Raw genomic sequence first — 24,592 nt, forward strand, 5'->3', positions numbered from 1 at the left:
TTGACACAAAATATAGTTGCAGAGGGGAAACTTTTAAGTACTTGTTGCATAGAAATACATAGCGCTCAATTGCCTCCTGGAAATTATCGTGTGAGAGTTGAGGTAGCCATTCAAGAGAACACTAGTCTACCATATTCGCTTACAATGGAAGGTTATACATTGGTTGGACAAGCAGTCGAGTATGATGTTGGATGGCCACAACATTGGTTTCTTACTAATCAACAAACGAAAGAGCCACTTGCGCCCTCTACTCAACAACCAAGACAATCAAAGAAAAGAATAGAGGCATTGACACAGGAGCCTACAAAAGTGTCTATCACAAGAATATTGAAGTGTTTGGTGAAGTTTATTGATAAATGGAAAGTTGACCACGTGGTAGAAATTCCAATTGTTGAAAGGGTATTTGGATTCCAAACTATCGCTCTGTTAGGGAAAGATGATATCCTCCACTTTTGCAACTATGAGATGATTGGACAGACTGAGCTAACAATATATATGAGGTACAATGGTGTTTATAATCTTTTAGTTTATTTAGTTTAACTTGAAATTTAATAATTTATTAACTTTTTTAATCATATGTAGCTTCCTCAATAATTTGGTGCAAACGAAGGGATTGAACCACATGTACACTTTCATGCATCTCGCTTTAGTGTCCACTAATGCAGGAACCAATGAAGTACGTGCTAAAAGTCTCTTTGATCGGTTTCTACAGATGGAGCTAGAGACACAGTTTCTAATTTGTCCTTGGAACAACAAGTAAGTCAACTTAATTTTATAGTCATATATTTTGTTTATTGATAAATATCTTACACAAGTTTTTTATTGTAGCTTTCATTGGATGTTAGTATTAGTTCAGCCACACAGTCATTCGGTGGCTTTTTTGGATCCTGTAAACTCACATTTTCGTCCAAAAATCAAGGAGATAATTATCATGTAAGTTTTTCATATTACTTAATTAATTTATGATTTTATCTCAAACTCATAAATGGGTAAATATTAATATTATGTGTAGGGCGTTGGATCAATATGATACACACCGAAGACTAAAAGAATCAATCAATCTAAAAGTTTGTGTTCCTAAGGTAAGTAAATTATATTACTTATCGTATTCAACTTTTTGACATATTTCTATTATAATAACTTACTAAATATAATACTTAAATTTGGATAACTATGTTGTAATAGTGTCGAAACCAGACTGAGCCAACCGAGTGTGGCTTTTACATTATGAAATTTGCTAGAGACTTGATTTCACAGCCTAGACCGAAGGCCTACTTGAAAAATGAGGCATTGTTTTACTTTTTAATTTTCATTTAAACTATCGTTCATAATTTTATTTGGACGATTTCTAACTTATTATTTTAAATATTTTCTAATTAGTTTACAAATACGAGTCCATATTCGGCTGATGAAATCAACGAGATAAAGGATGAGTGGACTGAATCAATTATGGCGTATCTCAATTAGCAAATGAGCAAGTTAGTGAGGAAATTTTAGTTTAAGTAGGTTTAACACTTAGAAATTTAGAACACAAGAGTACATATATTAACTTTGATATCTTAATTACTTTTATAGTTTTGATCACAAATGTTAACTCTAGAAAAATACTTGAAAAAATTTATATTGTTGTTTTTCTATTCATACTACTGTTTTTCTGTTTCTGATGCTGATTTTTTTATCAAATTAGGCTAGGAAAATTGGCATAAACATTTGCAATTTCCCTGGTTAATACTTTATATGACAGTGCCCAACTGACGTAAAAAATACTCATTTTTAACATTTGTGGCAGTGCCCCACTGACGCAAACCAGAGTATCATTTGTGTCAGTGGGGCGTTGCCACAAACTGACATTTGTAATTGCATTCTTAAAATAGTACAATTATTTAATATTGCATGAATAAAGGAAATATATCATACAATAAATACACCAAAATCAAATATTTGTCCATTTTAATTAATTTCCAAATAATATATAAATTACTAAAATGATATGTTTTAACTAAATGGGCAAAAAATTATTTTTTTTTTGGAAAGGAATGGCTGAGAACTCAGGGCCATGCTTAGTTGCTTGGAATAACATTTGTCTTCCCAAGGCAGCTGGAGGATTGGGTTTCAAGAAGGTTATTGACTGGAACATTGCAACTATGGGGAATTATGTATGGGCCATTGCTTCTAAAAAAAGATAACTTATGGGTTAAATGGATTCACAGTGTTTATTTGAACAAATTGGACTGGTGGGAGCACAAAACCCACTCTGATTGCAGTTGGTATTGGAAAAAACTTGTGGCTGTTAAGGAACTCTTTAAAGCCAAAATGGATCTGACCTTTTTTACCGCAATGAAGTACACTATTAAAGCAGGGCATGAAATTATATTTGCTCACCCGTTCAAAGTACATTGGGGGAATGTTTTTTGGGAGAGGCTTAGCATTCCCAAACACCCGTTCATTTTATGGCTAGTGATGCTACAGAAGCTTCGTACCTGATTATATATCCGCATATACAATCCACACATGGATTAATCATGTTTATTGTGTGGTGAGTACAATGAAGATATTCAACACTTATTTTTTCAGTGTACATATAGCAGGACTTGTTTGTTGCAAGTGAAGAATTAGCTAGGTTGGAGAGCTCAAACAGAGGAGCATGGTAGATTGCTCCAGTGGATTATCAAAGCCAAGCACCTGAGCAAAGTCAGAAAGAGCATACTTATAGCTATAGTTGCCACCTTGGTGTATCACATTTGGAGAGTGAGAAATGATGTGTTATGGTCTCATAAACTTTGGCATATAAATCATACTGTAAAGGCAATTCAAAGAGATATTAAACTTAGGCTATGCACTGTAATGTCAATTAAAACGAGTATAGATAGGGATTGGTTTAATTCAATTTGTAAAGATACACAACATTGATTGTATAGGTGACATAGCACATGGGGATTCAAGGAGCTTAGAGTCAAAAGGTGGAAAATGTAAATGATATTGATTTTGAGCAATACAATGACTTCCTATTCACCAAAAAAAAAAAAACAAAACAAAACAAAATGGGCAAAAAAAAAAAAAGAATTTATTGTCTAATTAAGCATTAAAATCAAGAAAATAATAAAATTCCAAAAATAAATAAAAAAAATGTAATTTTCAAAATTTGTATGAATTTTTCTTTAATTTTTTTTTATTATTTTTTTAAAAAAAATCTGCCTGGGGAAACCACATGTCGTTTCCCCTTATATTTGCTTTAAGACTCATCAAAATGACAAGTCATTTTTCGCGTGCTTCAATTGGCAAACGACGTGTTGTTTGCCTCATCTTCTCCAATGAACCTGGTCGTTTTGACCCGGTTCCCTGCAAATGAGTCACGCGACCCGACTTGGAAACCCGGCTCCAAAAGTCGTTTTTGATGTCCAAAACAAGAATTTTTAGCCCAAATTAAAACGAAAATCATAAATAAAGAGATTCCTCTTGTTTGTTTGCATAAAAACCAACTAAAAACCCAACTTTAATTTCAAAATTATTTTTGGCCTTCACCGGATTCTTCAAAAATTCAGCAACATAATGAGTTGGAAAACTTGTTTTTAATGCATAAAATTATTAGAAAATATAGACTTAAGGGTTTCTAATGATATTGAGATTGAAAAACTGGTGTTGAATCAAAAACCAAAATATTAAGGCATTAAAACTTTCGGGAATGTACACAAATGAATATATATATATATATATGTGTGTATATGTGACCAAATTATTATGTTTATATTGCCAAAAAAAATATGTTAGATATGAACAAAATAACATATACTTAAACACAAAAGCAATATAAACACAATCAAATTACAAAGTTGAGATATTCGGCCAATACAAAATCTAAAAATCACATATATATAAAAAGACATATGCATATATAAATCATAAAAATATATATGTATATATGCATACAAAAATAACAAGGCAGAGGTAAACCTAGATCTTGATACCAAATGTTAGATTAAAAATTAATATAATAAATACATTACAATCCTAATGCGGAATAAACAGATTGTTATAAAATTTAGATGATAAAATATATGTACCTCCAACTATTGTTATTGATAATTTTGATCTACAACTCTATATCTACAAAAAAAAAAAAAAATTAGAACGTGTATACAGACTTCCAAGCTCTTACTAACTCTTTTAGATGGAGTTACTAAAAGACAGAATAATGAGTCGCGAGCTTGGAGACCGATACTCTATATTTGTAGAGTGAGACATTCCATCAAAGTCTCTGCCACAGATTAAGATATTCTCTCAATCAATTTAGATATGCAAAATCACCTAACAAATAAAATTGGATAACAAATAATATTAACCATTAATTAGAATATTTGTCAATAAATAAAATATTGACTTCAATTAGTTGTAACAAATTAATTTTATATCTCATATAAATAAATATTCTCACAGCCCGGCGTCTTAGGAAAATGTTAATGTTAAGGTTTGTTTTATTTGATTAATGCGAAAATAAATGCTTTAATGGGAGAGATAGGGGTATTTTTTTTGTTTCATGCAACTTTGTTGAACATAAAAATGTGATAAATTATCATTATTTTGCAGCAGTGAAATCAAGTGTAGAGCTTTTATAATGGTAAACTTACATAGAGGAGAGGTTGAACCTGAATTAAGAAGGGAATTAGTCTATATCACTTTCACCATGCTCAAAAGGAACACAAAAATCATAATGATAACACACAAGCACATACCTGAAATAGTGATATATTTTAGTGAAGATGCTGCAGTGACCATTGTTAGACAAAACACCCAAAAACTTGCTTCTTACTATTTTAGCTAAGACAAGTTGAAAGCTTCCATGGAAATGGGATCAATATCATAACACAATTATGTCAACGCACCAGAGGCATAGAACACAGCGAAATAGTATTAATTATTAAGCCAAAACTATCTAGTGATGTGAGAAATGAGTGAATCCATTTCCATCCGAGAAACTCCTCCTTCAGCAGTAGCCTTTCTCAACTCATCACCCAATTCCTTAGCTCTTTTCCTAATCTCATCTCCTTCATCAGAACTCATTAATTTCTTCACAACTTTCTCAATCGTAGATGAATTCACTAACTCATCTCTGTTTCCCAATTCCCCAACAGCCAAACCAACTTTAACAAACTCTGTCACTAAAGCAGCATTCATGGGCTGATCTGAGTGCATCGGCCAAGCTATCAAGGGCACTCCCAGGCTCATACTCTCCATGCATGAGTTCCACCCACAATGACTCATGAACCCACCTGTTGATGGGTGCCCCAAAATCTCCAACTGGGGCACCCATTCCCTCACCACCATTCCCTTTCCTTCCACTCTTTCTTCGAACCATTTTGGAAGCTGAGGTCCTCTAACTTTCTGTTCATCACCAAAAATGTCTCCTCTGTCTGCATCTCTCAAAACCCAGATGAATTTGACTTCACTTTTCTCCAACCCAATTGCTATTTCTTCAATCTGTCCGTCTTCCAAGAAAGTTGTGGTTCCAAAAGAGATGTACAAAACAGAGTTGGGTTTCTGTTTTTCAAGCCACTCTAAGTAATAAACTTTCTCTGAATTGGCATCGCTGGAGTTGAGTGAGTTTTTCTTGAAGATTGTTAAAGAATCTAAAGGCCCAATTGCCCAAAGCTTCATGTTATGATCACTTTCGAGCTCTTTCTCGAAAATGAAATCAAGAAACTCACTTTCAATAAGTCTACAAGCGTTGTAAAGATGACCAGATTTGTTGGCTTTCATAAACGGAACTTGTTTATCTGCGAAAGCCTCAAACCTCGGTTCTAAAAAACCTTCCCAAGAAGGAATCTTGGCCTGATTTATCAGCTCATGACCAATCTCCAAGCCTCCTCCCACGGCGTCTCGGAGGAAGGAAACTCTAGAAATAGCAGAGATACAATGGAAAACGTAAGTTTCCGAGTTGTGTGCTAGAGAAGCAGTGTCTTGAACGACATAGCTCATCATGGAATCATGAATAACAACTACTCTTCTGGCTGTCGTTGAGAGCCTAGTGAGGAGATCTGAGAAGGGCTGGCGAAGGTGAACAGAAGCTTCAAGTGCAGGCATGAGATGTACAGGGAAGTTGCTAGCAGTCTTGGTGGGCTGAGGAGAGACAAAGTGTGGAGTTGGGAAGTCATGAAAATGGATTTTGGCTAAGTGGTGAAGAGGGTTTGGAGCTCGAGACTTGACCTGGGAATTGTGAAGAGCTGAGCTAACGTAGTGGACTGGGATGTTGTATGAGGAGACGACATGGGAGAGCTGAAGCAGTTGGTTGAGGTGGCTTTGAGCTAGGAATGGTACCATTAACACTATAACTGATGACAACTGATCTTGAGAAGTCGCCATTGATGGAACTTGCTTAAGGTTTTTCTTTTCCTTCTTTCAGCTTAAATCAACGATAGACTGCTATATAGATATAAAAATAATATAGTGCTTGCAGACAAAACTGGTAGACTATGAGACAAATCAGTACTTGAACTGCATCGCCAAACTTAAATATATAATATCCTGGTTGGTTGTTGCAACGTATGTGATTATGTCATACGTTGCAAGATAACTTAAATATATAAGATAACTTAGTCTAGCTCCCTTTATACTCTTCCCATATCAATGTTTCTCCATTAAAAATATAATAATGTAAAAAGATATGTTTGAACCAGTACTTGGATGATATTATTTTTCTCTGCAATGTGAATTCATTGCAAGACCAAGCTCTGATTTTTCATTAAAAAATAACTAAAAATGGAAGAAGAATAAGATAAAGGGAAAATGGTTTGTAACGGAAAAGTTAACAAAAGTTTTTAATCTTAGACCTCTGTTAGTTAACGTGTCAAACTAAATGATGTGTCAATATTTAATTAGTGGGAGAGGAATGAGACATAGAAATAGGGACAATAGATTTTTGTTCACTAATATTAGGAGTGTTCACAAGATACGCCAAACTACCAATCCACTTGCGGATCAAAGGCAAAGGCAATGTTGGGTCTTGTGCATACCTGAGCATACATTAAGCTTCCAACAACAGAAGCATATGGGATGTTCTTCATTTCTTCCTTTTCAAAATCATTCTTTGGACACCGACTCAAATTTAATTTATCACCCTTAACAATAGGAGCAATACTTGGTGAACAATCTTTCATCTGAAATCTCTCTAAAACTTTGTTAATGTAGGCTTCATGAGATAGACCTAAGATATCCTTGTATCTATCTCAATGGATCTTAATGCCAATGACATAAGACTCATCACCCATATCCTTCATCTCAAAGTTATTTGATAGAAATTGCTTCATCTCATATAGTGTAACGTCCTGGTTACTCCAAGACCGTTACTGTGAACTTTGAATCGTGCTTAACTCGCTAAACGAGTCAGTTAATTATAAACGTGCATCTAGGTGTCATTAATAGGCTAAGGTGGAAAATTTCGATCAAAAGGAAATAATATATTTTATTTAAAACATAAAACTGTACATGGGCCCATAAAAGCATTTACAAGTTATTAACAATCCAAAACGATCATTACAATGTAAAAATTACAACCCGCTGACCTAAGTGGCAAAAATAGGGTTGACCCCTAGTTCCTTTGAGAAACACCTTGGCCGTGGTGGTCAAGCGGCCGCATATGTACACATCGCCACCTAAGCTCTCCACTCAAGGCTGGGTGAGCTTTTCTTTCCCTTTACCTGCACCACATAGCACCCGTGAGTCAATGCTCAGCAAGAAAACTCATTACTGGATGTATACAATTTCAAATAATGATTATGATAATCATACTGGGCTTGTAGCTCTAATCAGATAATATTGAGATTCTAATAATCATGCTGGGGCGTGTAGCCCTATCAGATAAGTGACTATTAAGTCATACTCTGAATAGATGGCTAATAAGTCCATCTCTAGGGAATTGCTCCTTAAATAGATGGCTAATAAGTCCATCTTTGGGGATCTGCTCCCTAAGCCATGTGACGTGTCGGTCACCTTAGCCTTTTGGCTCTAGCTCTAAATAACTAGCCTTTAGACTAGACAAGCGCTTTTGTTTTCATCGAACTTAAGGTCGGTCAAGCATTTCATGATTATGATGATAATGCTTATGTCGATTAGATCTAATCTTTTCGGCTTGCGTTAAACACGCTAATACCGTTCTTGACTCATAACCCAATATCATACGACCAGTTCTCAGTACTACTACCGAACTTGACTAATGAGTCACAGCTTCAAAGTCAATACTGACACCATTGTCGATTCTGACTAATAAGTCAGTACCATTCACAGATAAGCAAGATTGATAAGCATTTAAAATGAAATCAATGTCCACATATAGAGCACTCAACATGCTTCATTAATAACCATGCATGTCACATACCGGGTGCAGTTTTCTTACCTCTGGTGCGAGCGAGAAATAATAGAAGAATGACCCTTGAGAACGATCGATCATTTGATCATTTAGCGGTCACCTAATCATAATCAAATATGGAACTCTATCAATAAAATCAATAATAAAACGTTCATGATCTAAACCTCACTCCCGACACCTCGAATTGTACTCAAACGGTTAGTAGATTTGATCCCGAGCCTTAGGAATTGAAACCCCGAGCCAAAAACCCTCAAAAATACCCTAGAAAAACAGGGTAGCGCTGATTAGTAGTGAAAAATACACATTTATTGATTTTAATAGTCAAAATAAATTAAGTTTTAATTAATATTTTCATGGAATTAGTATGATTTATTTTATAAATGAAAATATTTGATTATAATTTAATTTATTGGTATTTTATAGGAATTAAAATTGTATTTTGGTACTTTAAAATGGAGAAAACGAAACAATTAAATCTGAAAAAAAGAAGAGAAATATGAGATTTTTCTTGAAACATAGGGCCCAATTTGAAGCCCGCAAGACCAGTCCCAGCCTCCTCCTTCCTCTCTCCCAGCGCTAGGTGGCGTGCCCTCCTCGTGCCACGCGTCCCAGCCACTGAGCGAGCCACGCAGCCGCCTGCTACCTTTTGACGCAGCCGCCTGACGCACCTGACGCATCTGACGCAGCCGCCTGACGCACTTGACGCATCTGACGCAGCCGTCTGACACCGTCTGACGCGCAAGCAGGTGTGTACGTGCCTCGGTCTGCGTGCAGCAACTCATTCTCCACTTGCAAGCAAGAAATCAACATATTTATAATAACTATAATATTTTAGTTGCAACATTCTCAATACACGTGATTTGAACGTTGTTTTACTATTATATTATTTTTATTATTTATTTATTTATCTTCAAAAGCTTTATTTTATTTAACTTTGTAAACCCTACTTAGTTTTTACTTTGCATTTCAGTCCTCATTCCTCTCTATAAATAGAGACAATTATTCATAGTTGAGAATGTAATTTTTAGGTAGCAAAATTCTACCGAATTTTAGTCTCATTTTTCATATTTTCTCTCTAGAATTTTATGAGAATGTCTAGCATAATGGGCTAACATTCTTAGGAAGGTTAGAATGATTCTATATGCACTATGACTTTGTTTGGTATTTTTGATTCACCATGTGCTTAAAGTTTATATATTTGAGTGATTTATTTTCTTTAATCTCTATTCCTTCTTCTTGTTATCTATATTTATGTTTACTAATAATATATAGATTTTGTCAAGAAATTTCTATGTATTATCAAATTAGTGAAAATAATATAGATAATATATTTATCATTTTCTCCATCTCATTCATATATATTTACTTTTGCTAAATCTATATAGAATTATTTATTCTCTTTCTATGTATTTTATATATAGTAAAAGTAATATTTGTGTTAGGTTTTATGTCTAATCTTTTATTGTATTATGGTCAATGGTATAATGTCATTTTTAGATTTCTCATAAGATTTATCTCATCCTTCCATGGTAAATAATGGTAATCACTTGAATACATTTTTGTGAAACATATTTGTGCTTCAATGTTAAATCTTCAAAATGAATAGTAGGGATGTGAACTACTCATTTGTATAATTTTTATGAATCAAAGATCCAATTAAATAAGTATGCATATTGGTGACTCTTGATCCTTCCTACTTGTTACCTATTGTTACATCACACTTTAGTCTATCTTTATTTCTAATATTTGAATCTCAAAAACAACAAAAATATCACTTGTTCTATTTTCCTCATATTATTTATCTCTTAACTTTATTTCTTTGCCTTTTTGTGGAATCGACCGTCCGATCTATACTACAACCACCGCTTAGTGGATGCACATTTTGGGCGTTAAACAAGCACTACAGCGCTACCCCCTGATGCTACAAGCAGGGCTGACATGCCCTAGACAGCGCTATAGCGCCCATCCTTGGGCGCTGTAGCGCTAGAACCAGGGTGATTCAGCCCTGGTTTTTCCCCTTCGACTTCTCCACTTTCCAAACTTCATGAACTGACTCCAAACTTCAACCAAACTCAAAAATGAACCCTAATACCCATTCTCCAAGTCCTAGGCATCAAAACCCAATCAAACTTTGCTAAAAACTCCCTTGAATTCTCAACTATCAACTTCAAAATTCCAACTAAAAATCAAATGAAAAATATAGTAAAAACCAGAGTTTCTATGGCTAGAATCTTACCTCAAGCTCAAGATGGAACCCTCTTCAATGGTAGAACACAATCCTAGACCCTCAAGGCTTGATTCCCTAGCTTGAATCTTCAATTGGAGCTTCAAAAATCCAAAGGAAGAAGAAGGAGAAATGATGATTGGGAGAAGAAGAAGTAACGTGCTCTGTTTTTCTTAAGCTTTCTGTAGCTTTCTTAATTCACATATATCCTTGGTCAAAAGACCAAAATACCCCTAGGTCATTAAATTCCCTCTTAAGGCTACCAAGGGTAAAACCATTTTTTCTCGCCTATCTCGTTAATTATAATTAACGTCCTCCAATTCCTGTTATTTCCAATATTCTCAAATGCTAATAAGTCATATCCCATTACCCTTTAATTCCCGGTAATGCACTAATCATCAAAATATCCCGAGACTCACTCCGAGCCTCGAAATTAACCCCGTTATGACCAAACCGCTAACTAGTATTCAAAGATCGTCTCATGCCAAATAGCTCGAACAAATCCACATTATAATGTGGCCTCATCAATAATTCAACGACATGCACGAAAATATACAAATATGCCATCAACAGGCCTAATTACCAAAATACTCTTATAATGAAATGTGGACTCACATGCATGTATTTATCATCATATAATAATATAATTCACATAAACATGCATATAATCATTTAATGGCATAATAAATCAATTATGGCCCTCTCGGCCTACTAATCTAACCATTAATCCTCATTAGTGATTTTGGGGCATTACATTTAGTATGCCCTTTATCATTGGGGAGAATATCGTCCACATATAAAACAAGAAAACAAATCTTACTCCCACTGACCTTCTGGTATATACATTGATCCATGACATTCTCTTCAAATCCAAATGAAGATATGACATCATGGAATTTTAAATACCATTGGCGGGACGCTTGTTTTGAACCATAGATGGACTTCTTAAGCTTGCACACCAAATGCTCACCATCACTAAAGGAGAATCATTCTGTTTGTTTCATGTATATATCCGAGTATATATCCGCAACTACAATCCACACATGGATCAATCATGTTTATTGTGTGGTGAGTACAATGAAGATATTCAACACTTATTTTTTCAGTGTCATATAGCAAGACTTGTTTGTTGCAAGTGAGGAATTAGCTAGGTTGGAGAGCTCAAACAGAGGAACATGGTAGATTGCTCCAGTGGATTATCAAAGCCAAGCATCTAAGCAAAGTCAGAAAGAGCATACTTATAGCTATTGTTGCCACCTTGGTATATCACATTTGGAGAGTGAGAAATGATGTGCTATGGTCTCATAAACTTTGGCATATAAATCATACTGTAAAGGCAATTCAAAGAGATATTAAACTTAGGCTATGCACTGTAATACCGATTAAGACAAGGAGTATAGATAGGGATTGGTTTAATTCAATTTGTAAAGATACACAACATTGATTGTATAGATGACAGAGCACATGGGGATTCAGGGAGCTTAGAGTCAAAAGTTGGAAAATGTAAATGATATTGATTTTGAGCAATACAATGACTTCTTATTCACAAAAAAAAAAAAACTAAATGGGCAAAAAATTAAAAAAATGAATTTATTGTCTAAATAAGCATTAAAATCAAGAACATAATGAAATTCCAAAAATAAATCAAAAAAGGTCATTTCCGGAATTTGTATGAATTTTTCTTCAATTTTTTTAAATTATTTTTTTAAATAAATCTGCTTTGGAGAAACCACATGTCGTTTCCCCTTATATATGCTTTAAGACTCGTCAAAATGACGAGTCGTCTTTCACGTGCTTTAGGTGGCAAACGACGTGTCATTTGCCTCATCTTCTCCAATGAACCTGGTCGTTTTGACCCGGTTTCCTGCAAATGAGTCACACGACCCGACTTGGAAACTCGGCTCCAAAAGTCGATTCCGACGTCCAAAACAAGAATTTTTAGCCCAAATTAAAATGAAAATCATAAATAAAGAGATTCCTCTTGTTTGTATGCATAAAAACCAACTAAAAACCCGACTTTAATTTCAAAATTATCTTTGGCCCTCACCGGATTCTTCAAAAATTCAGCAACATAATGAGATGGAAAACTCGTTTTTAATGCATAAAATTATTAGAAAATATATACTTAAGGGTTTCTAATAATATTGAGATTGAAAAACTGGTGTTGAATCAAAAACCAAAATATTAAGGCATTAAAACTTTCGGTATGTACACAAATGAATATATATGTGTATATATGACCAAATTATTATGTTTATATTGCTAAAAGAAAATATGTTAGATATGAACAAAATAACATATACTTAAACACAAAAGCAACATAAACACAATCAAATTACAAAGAAAATTTTGAGATATTCGGCCAATAAAAAATCTAAAAATCATATATATATAAATATATATAAAGACATATCCATATATAAATCAGAAATATATATATATGCATACAAAAATAAAAAATCTAAAAATCATATATATATATATATAAAAAGACATCCATATATAAATCATAAATATATATATATGCATACAAAAATAACAAGGCAGAGATAAACCTAGATCTTGATACTAAATGTTAGATTAAAAATTAATCTAGATGCATAACTATCCTAATGCGGAATAAACAAATTGTTATAAAATTTAGATGATAGAATATATGTACCTCCAACTATTGTTATTGATAATTTCGATCTACAACTCTATATCTACAAAAAAAATAAATTAAAACGAGTACACGGACTTCCAAGCTCTCACTAACTCTTTTAGATGGAGTTACTAAAAGACAGAATAATGAGTCGCGAACTTGGAGACCGATATTCTATATTTATAGAGTGAGACATTCCATCAAAATCTCTGCCACGGGTTAAGATATTCTCTCAATCGGTTAAGATATGCAAAATCGCGTAACAAATAAAATTGGGTAACAAATAATATTGACCATTCATTAAAATATTTGTCAATAAATAAAATATTGACTTTAATATATTAAGTCATTTAGTTGTAACAAATTAATTTTATATCCTATATAAATAAATATTCTCACAGCCCGGCTTAGGGAAATGTTAATGTTAAGGTTTGTTTTATTTGATTAATGCAAAAATAAAGGTTTTAATCGGAGAGATAGGGGTATTTTTTTTTATTTTCATGCAACTTTGTTGAACATAAAAATGTGATAAATTATCATTATTTTGCAGAAGTGAAATCAAGAGCTTTTATAATGGTAAACTTACATAGAGGAGAGGTTGAACCTGAATTAAGAAGGGAATTAGTCTATATCACTTTCACCATGCTCAAAAGGAACACAAAAATCATAATGATAACACACAAGCACATACCTGATATAGTGATATATTTTCGCGAAGATGCTGAAGTGACCATTGTTAGATAAAACACCCAAAAACTTGCTTCTTACTATTTTAGCTAAGACAAGTTGAAAGCTTCCATGGAAATGGGATCAATATCATAATACAAATATTTCAACGCACCCGAGGCATAGAACCAGCGAAATAGTATTAATTATTAAGCCAAAACTATCTAGTGATGTGAGAAATGAGTGAATCCATTTCCATCCGAGAAACTCCTCCTTCAGCAGTAGCCTTTCTCAACTCATCACCCAATTCCTTAGCTCTTTTCCTAATCTCATTTCCTTCATCAAAACTCATTAATTTCTTCACAACTTTCTCAATCGTAGATGAATTCACTAACTCATCTCTGTTTCCCAATTCCCCAACAGCCAAACCAACTTTAACAAACTCAGTGACAAAAGCAGCATTCATGGGCTGATCTGAGTGCATCGGCCAAGCTATCAAGGGCACTCCCAGGCTCATACTCTCCATGCATGAGTTCCACCCACAATGACTCATGAACCCACCTGTTGATGGGTGCCCCAAAATCTCCAACTGGGGCACCCATTCCCTCACCACCATTCCCTTTCCTTCCACTCTTTCTTCGAACCCTTTTGGAAGCTGAGGTCCTCCAACTTTCTGTTCATCACCAAAAATGTCTCCTCTGTCTGCATCTCTCAAAACCCAGAAAAAGTTCACTTCACTTTTCTCCAACCCAATTGCTATTTCTTCAATCTGTCTGTCTTCTAAGAAAGTCGTGGTTCCAAAAGAGATGTACAAAACGGAGTTGGGTTTCTGTCTTTCCAGCCACTCTAAGTAATAAACTTGTTCTGAATCGCCATTGATGGAGTTATTGAGTGGGCTCTTCTTGCAGATTGTTACAGTGTCTAAAGGCCCAACTGCCCAAAGCTTCATATTGTCATCACTTTCTAGCTCTTTCTCGTAAATGAAATCGAGAAACTCGCTTTCAATAAGCCTACAAGCGTTGTAAAGATGGGCAGATTTGTTGGCTCTCATGAACGGAATTTGTTTAGCTAGTAAGGCATCAAACCTTGGATCAAAACTCCTTGTCCAAGAAGGAATCTTGAGCTGACTCTCATGATCAGTTCCCAAGCCTCCTCCCGCGGCGTCTCGGATGAAGGAAACTCTAGAAATAGCGGAGACGCAGTGGAAAACATAAGTTTCCGAGTTGGGCGCTAGAGAATCAGAGTCTTGAACAACATAGCTCATCAAAAAATCATGGATAATAACAACTCTTTCGGCTGTCGTTGAGAGCCTTGTGAGGAGATCTGAGAAGGGTTGGCGAAGGTGGACAGAGGCTTCAAATGCGGGTACGAGATGTATAGGGAAGTTGTCAGCAGTCTTGGTGGGCTGAGGAGAGACAAAGTGTGGAGTTGGGAAGTCATGAAAATGGATTTTGGCTAAGTGGTGAAGAGGGTTTGGAGCTCGAGACTTGATCTGGGAGTTGTGAAGAGCTGAGCTAACGTAGTGGACTGGGATGTTGTATGAGGAGACGACATGGGAGAGCTGAAGCAGTTGGTTGAGGTGGCTTTGAGCTGGGAATGGTACCATTAACACTATAACTGATGACAACTGATCTTGAGAAGTCGCCATTGATGGAACTTGCTTAAGGTTTTTCTTTTCCTTCTTTCAGCTTAAATCTACGATAGACTGCTATATAGATATAAAAATAATATAGTGCTTGCAGACAAAACTGATAGACTATTATGAGTGATAGACTATTCGTCGTTGCAACGTATGTGATCATATCATACACTGTTTTTAGGAGTCTTCAAAAGATACGCCAAATCGGTCATACTTCCAAAAAAATCAGCTGTGGCCTGATTCTTGTCTCATTCCTGTCCTCACAAATTACATTTTGCCACCTAATTTAAAATGTCAGTGTACATTTGGAAGACCAGATGTTATTAACACCGTTTGTCTTATATTTATATCATTATTGCATCATAAGCTATTTATGAAACCAAACCAACCAACAAATATGATCTTTACAGAGCTCTCTCCCCACAAACAATTCTCTCGTATATATTATACAGATATATATAGGGTATTACTGCCGTGCGGCGTTCCTGTTTTTTTTTTTTTTAAAAAATTAATCAAAATCACAAAATTTTTGTCAATCAGAAAACGTAAGAGTATTGTAAGGGTATTGTCAATCGTAATTAATGTCTTAGTTTTATATTACATTACTGGATTTGTTATCAAACTGGTGCATCGTTAATAATAACCAGTAGGAGAGCAGATAATATTTTGCTAGCCTACTTTGCATGCACAGTCAACTTTTGCGGCTCAGTAGCTATAATTCAAATCCACCCTCTCTACATATTTAGCTTTATATTAAAATTGTGTACGTGTTAAAGTTAATAAAGCTAACTATCAATTTTTTATTTAGGTAATTATTTTTACTAATAACATAATATTTAAATTGTTAAGTGTATATCCATATCTTTCTTTTTTAACATTTTTTATTCAAATTAAAAAAATAACCACAAACACAAAAACAAATTAATGTTATAGAATATAAAAGCGTGTCAAAAATTATAACAATATTAATGGCCTCATATTATCTTATTATATTATAAGGTCAAGTAATTTATTACAGATCCATACATATGTACTTAATTATATATTTACACACAGAATCAATTTTGTCCAATGATGTGTTGAAGCAACTTTATCTTTCTATATCCGGAGGTTTCTGCCAACGAATACTAATCTTTCGATCATTCTCTAATGGTGATGATCGCTTTGACAGCTGTTGCTCCGTCGGGGGTACCTGCAAGAAAGACACTCCGATGCCTAAGTCAGATTTTTTCCGATCCCTTTATTTGAATAAGAGTCTAGTATTTATAGAACAGAAATGTGAGGTGGTTAGTTGGATAAACTGAACCACTGATTGGTGGGGGAAATAACTCATTTTCCCCCCAAGATGCATTGGTTTCAATTAAATACGCAGAGGTCAGAGGTGCAGACCGCCTCTGACCTGTGACTTCTGTCTTCGGAGCCTCTGCAGATATAAACGACCCATTTTGAGCATACTAAAAATGAAGAAGGTCTTTGGGCCGAATATTTTGGGCCCAACATGATGATTGGCATATCGTCTCACAATAATCACAAATCTACTAGCTCCTTTTACAACGGCAAATGAGGAATATAATTATGCAATAGATTTGGTGAACATTGCCTTGACTGTAATTTACTAATAGATATAAAAAATTGTTAATTCTATTTTTGGCATATTTAATTTAACAAAAATATTTTATATTTTCTTAATATATTCGGCTGTATCTAAATATATATTATTGATATATGTTTTATTTGTTTTAAATAATAAATGTATAATTGATGACAGACTTTTCTATATTAGGAAAGTTTGCCAAAAATAGTATGACTTTATTATTATAAAAATAAATCTTTTTGAGCTGTCTTTTTCCAACCGATTACCTCATTATATCTGACCATATAATTGAGTTTTATTGCATGATCAATTTTTAAAAGGGAAGTCTTGATTCCTTCATCAAATGATAGATTGTTACCAAATAGCTCACGATTCTGTAGCTACAGAATCAAGAAATCCTGTCAAATTGAAGAATTATTTTAGGAAAGCTTCCTTGTGGGCTTAGGTCAGTTTAGACTGTGTATTAGTTGCCCAATATGAGTATAATGACTATAAATACTCATATTGGCTGCTAGGTTTTAGTTACCTCTTTTGTATTTCATTCTTATTTGTAAGAGAGAGTCTTTATTATGTAGATGTGAGTGAGTTCGACTCTACCTCTGTTTATCAGTGTCCTTGTAATTGTTTTGAGTCTTCAAACAGTTCTACAAAGGAGGAGAACAAAGTGCAAACCTTCGGGAGAAGGTTCTTCAAGCCTTCGAGAGAAGGTGGTTCAAGTCTTGCTTCGGGAGGAAGCAAGCACACTTCAAGAAAATCGAAGGGAGTTCGAATTCTTGAAGGGTCAGCAAGGTTCATTTGTCAAGTTGGAATACATCAAACTTACAGCATATAATAAGAGGGAGTCTATTTATGCATAAGTCAAAAACTTTGTATTTTTTAGATCTTTCTAATGATTCTTATCTCTGGGTGTGGTCCATGGACTAGTAAAGTGTTTTAAAGTAAAGTAAAGTAAGTGTTGTTATAAGTTACTAATTTAATCAATTACTGGTTTGTTTTGCAGAATGAACTAAAAGACAAAATTAGTAGTAGCCACATCGTTGCTAAGGGTCGGGATGATATCTTGCCAAAGTTAGTAGTAAGTCTATTTTGTTTATAAGTTTGTTTAGTTCTAAGTTTAGTTTTATGTCAATGTATTAATGCTTGGGCTATCTTACTTAAGTACTTATATCAATGTATAAATGTCTATTGTACCTAAATACTTATAACATTGTATAAATGCTAGAGTTTTTTGTTTTCATGTCTCTTTTTAACTTTTGTCCATCCTTATAGATGATATTTCTAATGAATGAAAGTTAACTTAATTTCATTAAAAAAAATAGAATTAATTCCAATTACAAATATATATAAATTTAAAATTAGGCCATTAAAAATTTATAGTAGTTTACTTTTTTTTAGCTCAAATTTATAATATAATATTTTATCATATTATTAAGAAATGACAAGTTAATTTTGTCATTAGGTGATATTTTAGCATATATTTTTATAATTCCAATCTCTACATAATTCAGTCATGCTCTTAATTCATTATTTTTTAGGATGATATTTACATGGCAATAATATATATACACCCCACTTGTTAAAAATAAATCAATTTAGCTTTTTTAAAATAAACTTTTAACACTCTTTTTCAATTTTTTTTTATACTTTTTAATTTCCTTTTGGTGTTATTTTCAACCATTTCATTTTATCTTATTTAAGTTAATTATTTTTTCTTTTTTAAAAAAAACTTTGACAAGTTTTTTTTTTTTTTGCTTTTTGTGTGTAAATATTTAAAATATATATTACTTATTTATCTTTTCTACAATATGAAAAAAAGAGAAATATATAGAAAAAAAATTGAGCATAATTTAAAAAATATATAATTCACTACAAAAATTGAGATATCTTAATAAAGTTTTGGAGCGTTACACAATGCCCCATTTAAAAAAAATTATAATCATGCCCTTTGTTATAAAAAGTGAAAAAAAAAATAGAAAAAATAAAACCTAACAACATAATGTAACATTTAACAGTATTGGGTTACAAACGAGAAGAAAATAAAAGTTTGAGAACCAATTTACCAAAAAAAGAAAAATAAAAGTTTGGGAACCAACTTGCCAAAACATGTATAGTTTAAAGACCTTCAATACAAATAGTATAAAGTTTGTGTTATTTTCAACCATTTCATTTTTTCCATGTCAGGCTTGAACATAAAGCGCTCAATTTTTGTTAGAGAACAAAAAGTAAATTCTATAATTAAATTTATATAACAATGTTCAGTAGATAATCAATGAACCTAATTGATAATGACATAATTAGAGAGGTTAACAGAAATTAATCCTAGCTTTAATTATGAGCAACTAGCAAATGGTCATAACTCATGCAATGACTAAATCAATTGACGACTTTATAGTTATAGCTTCTAATAATATAAGATTGTAGTTTTGAGAGTTCAAATATGAATTTCTAGTGGAATAAATCATACTTAATGAATTAATTAATGGAACTAAGAGTGTAACGCCCTGGTTACCCCAAGACCGTTACGGTGAATGTTGAACCGTGAATTTAACTCGCTAACCGAGTTCTTTGGTTAAAAACGTGCTTCTAGGTGTTATTAATAGGTTAAGGTGGAAAACCAATCAAAAGGAAATGATATATTTTATTTAAAACATAAAATTGTTCATGGGCCCATCAAAACGTTTACAAGTCATTTACAACTCAAAATGGTCATTACAGTTTAAATTTACAACTCGTCGTTCTAAGCGGCAACAATAGGGTAAACCCCCTAGTTCCCCTGAGAACTCATTGGTCGTGGTGGTCAAGCGGCCACATATGTACACATCACCACCTAAGCTCTCCACTCAAGGCTGGGTGAGCTTTTCTTTTCCTTTACCTGCACCACATAGCACCCATGAGCTAAGGCCCAGCAAGAAAACACAATATAACATGAATATAACATCAACAATGATCGTAATAATCATTCAGGACTTTCAGTCCAAAATAGAGAAGTGACAATTGGAAAAGTCACTAAGGTGGGTACAGCTCCCTTTAGCCATGTGACGATAGGGTCACCGGGGCTTAACAGATAAGTGAACTTTTCACTAGCTTAAACAGGTTAGGTGCATGATGACTAGTCATCAACATAACCTACCTCATGACCATAGAGTCATAACCATGGAACATCGTTCCCTAGCCATGTGACAAACAGTCACCTAGGCCTTAGGCCCTGGCCCTGAGTAACTAGTCCTAGACTAGTCAAGCGCTTATAAGATTCATCGACCTTAGGGTCGGTCCAGCGTTAATGCCTTAGAGTCATTCAACGCTGATATCGATTAGATCTAATCTTTAATCGGCCCTGCGTTCAGGACGCTTATGCTGTTTCTGACTCACAGGTCAATAATATGCGACCAGTGTCATCCCTGACTAATCAGTGCCATACACAAGTAAGCAAGCTCTGCTAAGCATTTAATATGCAATCAATGTCCATATTTATCAACCAACATGCCTCAACAACTATCATGCATGTCATATACACAGAGTACAGTTTTCTTACCTCAGGCTCGAGCGAGAAATAATATAAGAACGACCCTTGAGAACGATCAACCTTTAGATTCCTTAGCGGTTACCTAATCATAACCAAATAGAAACCATTAATAAAGTAAATAAATGAATGGTTCACAATCTAAAACCACACTCCCGGGATCAATCCCTCACTCTCGGAACTCTCAATCTACTCAAAAGGGGTAAAGGAACCAACCCCCGAGCCTTAAAAACCATCCCGAGCCCTAAAAATGACATCCCCTGAAATTGGCCTAGCACTGGGGCGCTGCCCATTGGCACTGGGGCGCTGACCCAAGGTAGAGAGGCCCTGCATAATGATGATGACTATATACGCGAGAATGGTGAAGGGTTGTGGGTAGATAATTAAAGGTATATATATATTAATTTTATGATTTTGTTTTTATGTATTTTGTGAAGTTTATACCAGATAATATTTGTGTTTACTTAATTGCAGATTTATTGATTATGGATCCATCATATGATGAAGAGGGTGATCCGTTTGTTGACGATCATGGTAATGGTCTGGAGGGGATTAATCCTACCGCACCAACAAATACACAAGATAAGAGGGGTAAATCGAACTGTAGTGATGTATTCAAACCAAGAAGTGAGGGTCGCAATTATGAGGTCGAGTACAATCGTTTTGGTCGAGTGATGGGAAAATGGGGGATCAAGATGAACAACACCATCAGTCTTCTATCACACACAACCCTTCCTTTAGATATCGACAATTGGAAACAAATGTCGAAGGATAAAAAAGAGAATTTATGGGGTCAAATACATAAGCTATAATATTAACTATTAAATTTATCATAATGAATTAATATATTGAAAAAAATGTAATATTTTTGGGTTCATTTGTGCAGGAAACGTTCAAACTTCCAAATTCTTCTAAAACAGACGTCCTTAAAGAAGCAGGAAAAACATGGAGAAACTGGAAAACAAGACTAACAAAAGATCTTATATATGTATATAAGAATGTAGCTCCTGAGCTTCTTTCCAAGCCGCCATTAGACTACATCGAGTATTACAAACCTGAAGATTGGAAAAAATTTGTTGCAAAAAGACTAACCCCAGATTGGGAAGAGATGAGAAAACAAAAACAAGATGCTCGAACTCAGAACAAGTATCCACATCACTCAAGGTGTGGTGGTTATGCACTGGTAGAGCAACAAATGGGAGAGAAATTGGGTCATGATTTGACTGAATATGATAGAGCTGAGATGTGGACACTCCAGTTCGATTTGACTGAATATGATAGAGCTGAGAAATTGGGTTATGCCCGGATGAACAAGAAAGGAGAAGTTATTGGTGAAGAAGCTCGAGAAGTGGTGAAGAAGATTGTAAGTGTTCTTTGACTTTTTAAAATAATTGTAATGATTAATGTGTGTGTTAAATTCTAATTGATTTATTTACTATGTATATAGGCAGAATACAGGCAAAAAGTAACAGAAGGCTAGTTGGTGGAGGAAGGTTCAAACGATATACTAACAATGGCATTAGGCACTCCAGAGCATGGGGGACGTGTTAGGGGGGTCGGTGCACATGTTGCTCCCCGTCAATTTTTTCATGTCCCACCGCCAAAAAGATTCAACCACAAACAAAAAGGTGTGGAAGATGCTCGTTATAAAGACCTTGAAGATAAATGGCGTCAATCTGAAGAAAGGGCACGTCAACAGGAGGAAAAGTTAAACCAATTGATGACGCATATTGCATCTCAACAGAGCGGTGCATTTGGATCATCAAATGCATCTGGTTCGGGTGTAGGAGGAGCCTCAAACACACCACATGCACCATATGCCCCTCCACCACCGACACAGGCACAACATGCTCCGCCACCACCAACATGGACATTATATGCTCACAGACCACCCTCATAGCTACCGATTGCTGCTCCACCACCGACACAGGCACCATGTGCTCCCCCACCACCACAGTCAAATTTTCCTAATAAGGTAATAATTTCTTATTAATTCATTATTGCATATATTTGATACAGTAAAAATAAACTAGTTTATCGAAAATTCTAACAGATTAATTGGAATGTAATAGATTAATTGTAAGTTGTGTCTTAGTTCGACACAAAATATAGTTGCAGAGGGGAAACTTTTAAGTACCTATTGCACAGAAATACATAGCGCTCAACTGCCTCCTGGAAATTATCGTGTGAGAGTTGAGGTAGCCATTCAAGAGAACACTAGTTTACCATATCCGCTTACAATGGAAGGTTATACATTGGTTGGACAAGCAGTCGGGTATGATGTTGGATGGCCACAACATTGGGTTCTTACTAATCAACAAACGAAAGAGCCACTTGCGCCCTCTACTCAACAACCAAGACAATCAAAGAAAAGAATAAAGGCATTGACACAGGAGCCTACAGAAGTGTCTATCACAAGAATATTGAAGTGTTTGGTGAAGTTTATTGATAAATGGAAAGTTGACCGCGTAGTAGAAATTCCAATTGTTGAAAGGGTATTTGGATTCCAAACTATCTCTCTGTTAGGGAAAGATGATATCCTCCACTTTTGCAACTATGAGATGATTGGACAGACTGAGCTAACAATATATATGAGGTACAATGGTGTTTATAATCTTTTAGTTTATTTAGTTTAACTTGAAATTTAATAGTTTATTAACTTTTTTAATCATATGTAGCTTCCTCAATAATTTGGTGCAAACGAAGGGATTGAACCACATGTACACTTTCATGCATCCCGCTTTAGTGTCCACTAATGCAGGAACCAATGAAGTACGTGCTAAAAATCTCTTCGATCGGTTTCTACAGATGGAGCTAGAGACACAGTTTCTAATTTGTCCTTGGAACAACAAGTAAGTCAACTTAATTTTATAGTCATATATTTTGTTTATTGATAAATATCTTACACAAGTTTTTTATTGTAGCTTTCATTGGATGTTAGTATTAGTTCAGCCACACAGTCATTCGGTGGCTTTTTTGGATCCTGTAAACTCACATTTTCGTCCGAAAATCAAGGAGATAATTATCATGTAAGTTTTTCATATTACTTAATTAATTTATAATTTTATTTCAAACTCATAAATGGGTAAATATTAATATTATGTGTAGGGCGTTGGATCAATATGATACACACCGAAGACTAAAAGAATCAATCAATCTAAAAGTTTGTGCTCCTAAGGTAAGTAAATTATATTACTTATCGTATTCAACTTTTTGACATATTTCTATTATAATAACTTACTAAATATAATACTTAAATTTGGATAACTATGTTGTAATAGTGTCGAAACCAGACTGGGCCAACCGAGTGTGGCTTTTACATTATGAAATTTGCTAGAGACTTGATTTCACAGCCTAGACCGAAGGCCTACTTGAAAAATGAGGCATTGTTTTACTTTTTAATTTTCATTTAAACTATCGTTCATAATTTTATTTGGACGATTTCTAACTTATTATTTTAAATATTTTCTAATTAGTTTACGAATACGAGTCCATATTCGACTGACGAAATCAACGAGATAAAGGATGAGTGGACTGAATCAATTATGGCGTATCTCAATTAGCAAATGAGCAAGTTAGTGAGGAAATTTTAGTTTAAGTAGGTTTATCACTTAGAAATTTAGAACACAAGAGTACATATATTAACTTTGATATCTTAATTACTTTTATAGTTTTGATCACAAATGTTAACTCTAGAAAAATACTTGAAAAAATTTATACTGTTGTTTTTCTATTCATACTACTGTTTTTCTGTTTCTGATGCTGATTTTTTTATCAAATTAGGCTAGGGAAATTGGAATAAACATTTGCAATTTCCCTGGTTAATACTTTATATGACAGTGCCCAACTGACGTAAAAAATACTCATTTTTAACATTTGTGGCAGTGCCCCACTGACGCAAACCAAAGTATCATTTGTGTCAGTGGGGCATTGCCACAAACTGACA

The 24,592-nt window shown here is 34.3% G+C and overlaps 2 protein-coding genes across 3 annotated transcripts; both read right to left on the reverse strand.

Annotated features, from left to right (window-relative positions):
- Positions 1–4,637: 4,637 nt before the first annotated feature.
- On the reverse strand, positions 4,638–6,457 carry LOC133831517 (zeatin O-glucosyltransferase-like). The gene has a single exon (XM_062261859.1). The coding sequence runs from the start codon at positions 6,355–6,357 to the stop codon at positions 4,927–4,929; it is 1,431 nt and encodes a 476-aa protein (XP_062117843.1). The 5' UTR covers positions 6,358–6,457; the 3' UTR covers positions 4,638–4,926.
- A 4,219-nt stretch (positions 6,458–10,676) lies between these two features.
- Positions 10,677–15,646, reverse strand: LOC133831518 (zeatin O-xylosyltransferase-like). Of its 2 annotated transcripts, none has more exons than XM_062261860.1 (2): positions 13,919–15,646; positions 10,677–11,911 (listed from the first exon to the last, which is right to left on the reverse strand). In XM_062261860.1, the coding sequence occupies exon 1, from the start codon at positions 15,539–15,541 to the stop codon at positions 14,114–14,116; it is 1,428 nt and encodes a 475-aa protein (XP_062117844.1). In that variant the 5' UTR covers positions 15,542–15,646; the 3' UTR covers positions 10,677–11,911; positions 13,919–14,113. The 2 variants fall into 2 exon arrangements, with proteins under 2 accessions (XP_062117844.1, XP_062117845.1); XM_062261861.1 differs by lacking the exon at positions 10,677–11,911 and adding an exon at positions 13,194–13,831.
- Between the last annotated feature and the right edge of the window lie 8,946 nt (positions 15,647–24,592).

Source organism: Humulus lupulus, chromosome 4 (assembly GCF_963169125.1).
Source record: "Humulus lupulus chromosome 4, drHumLupu1.1, whole genome shotgun sequence".
Taxonomy (NCBI): domain Eukaryota; kingdom Viridiplantae; phylum Streptophyta; class Magnoliopsida; order Rosales; family Cannabaceae; genus Humulus; species Humulus lupulus.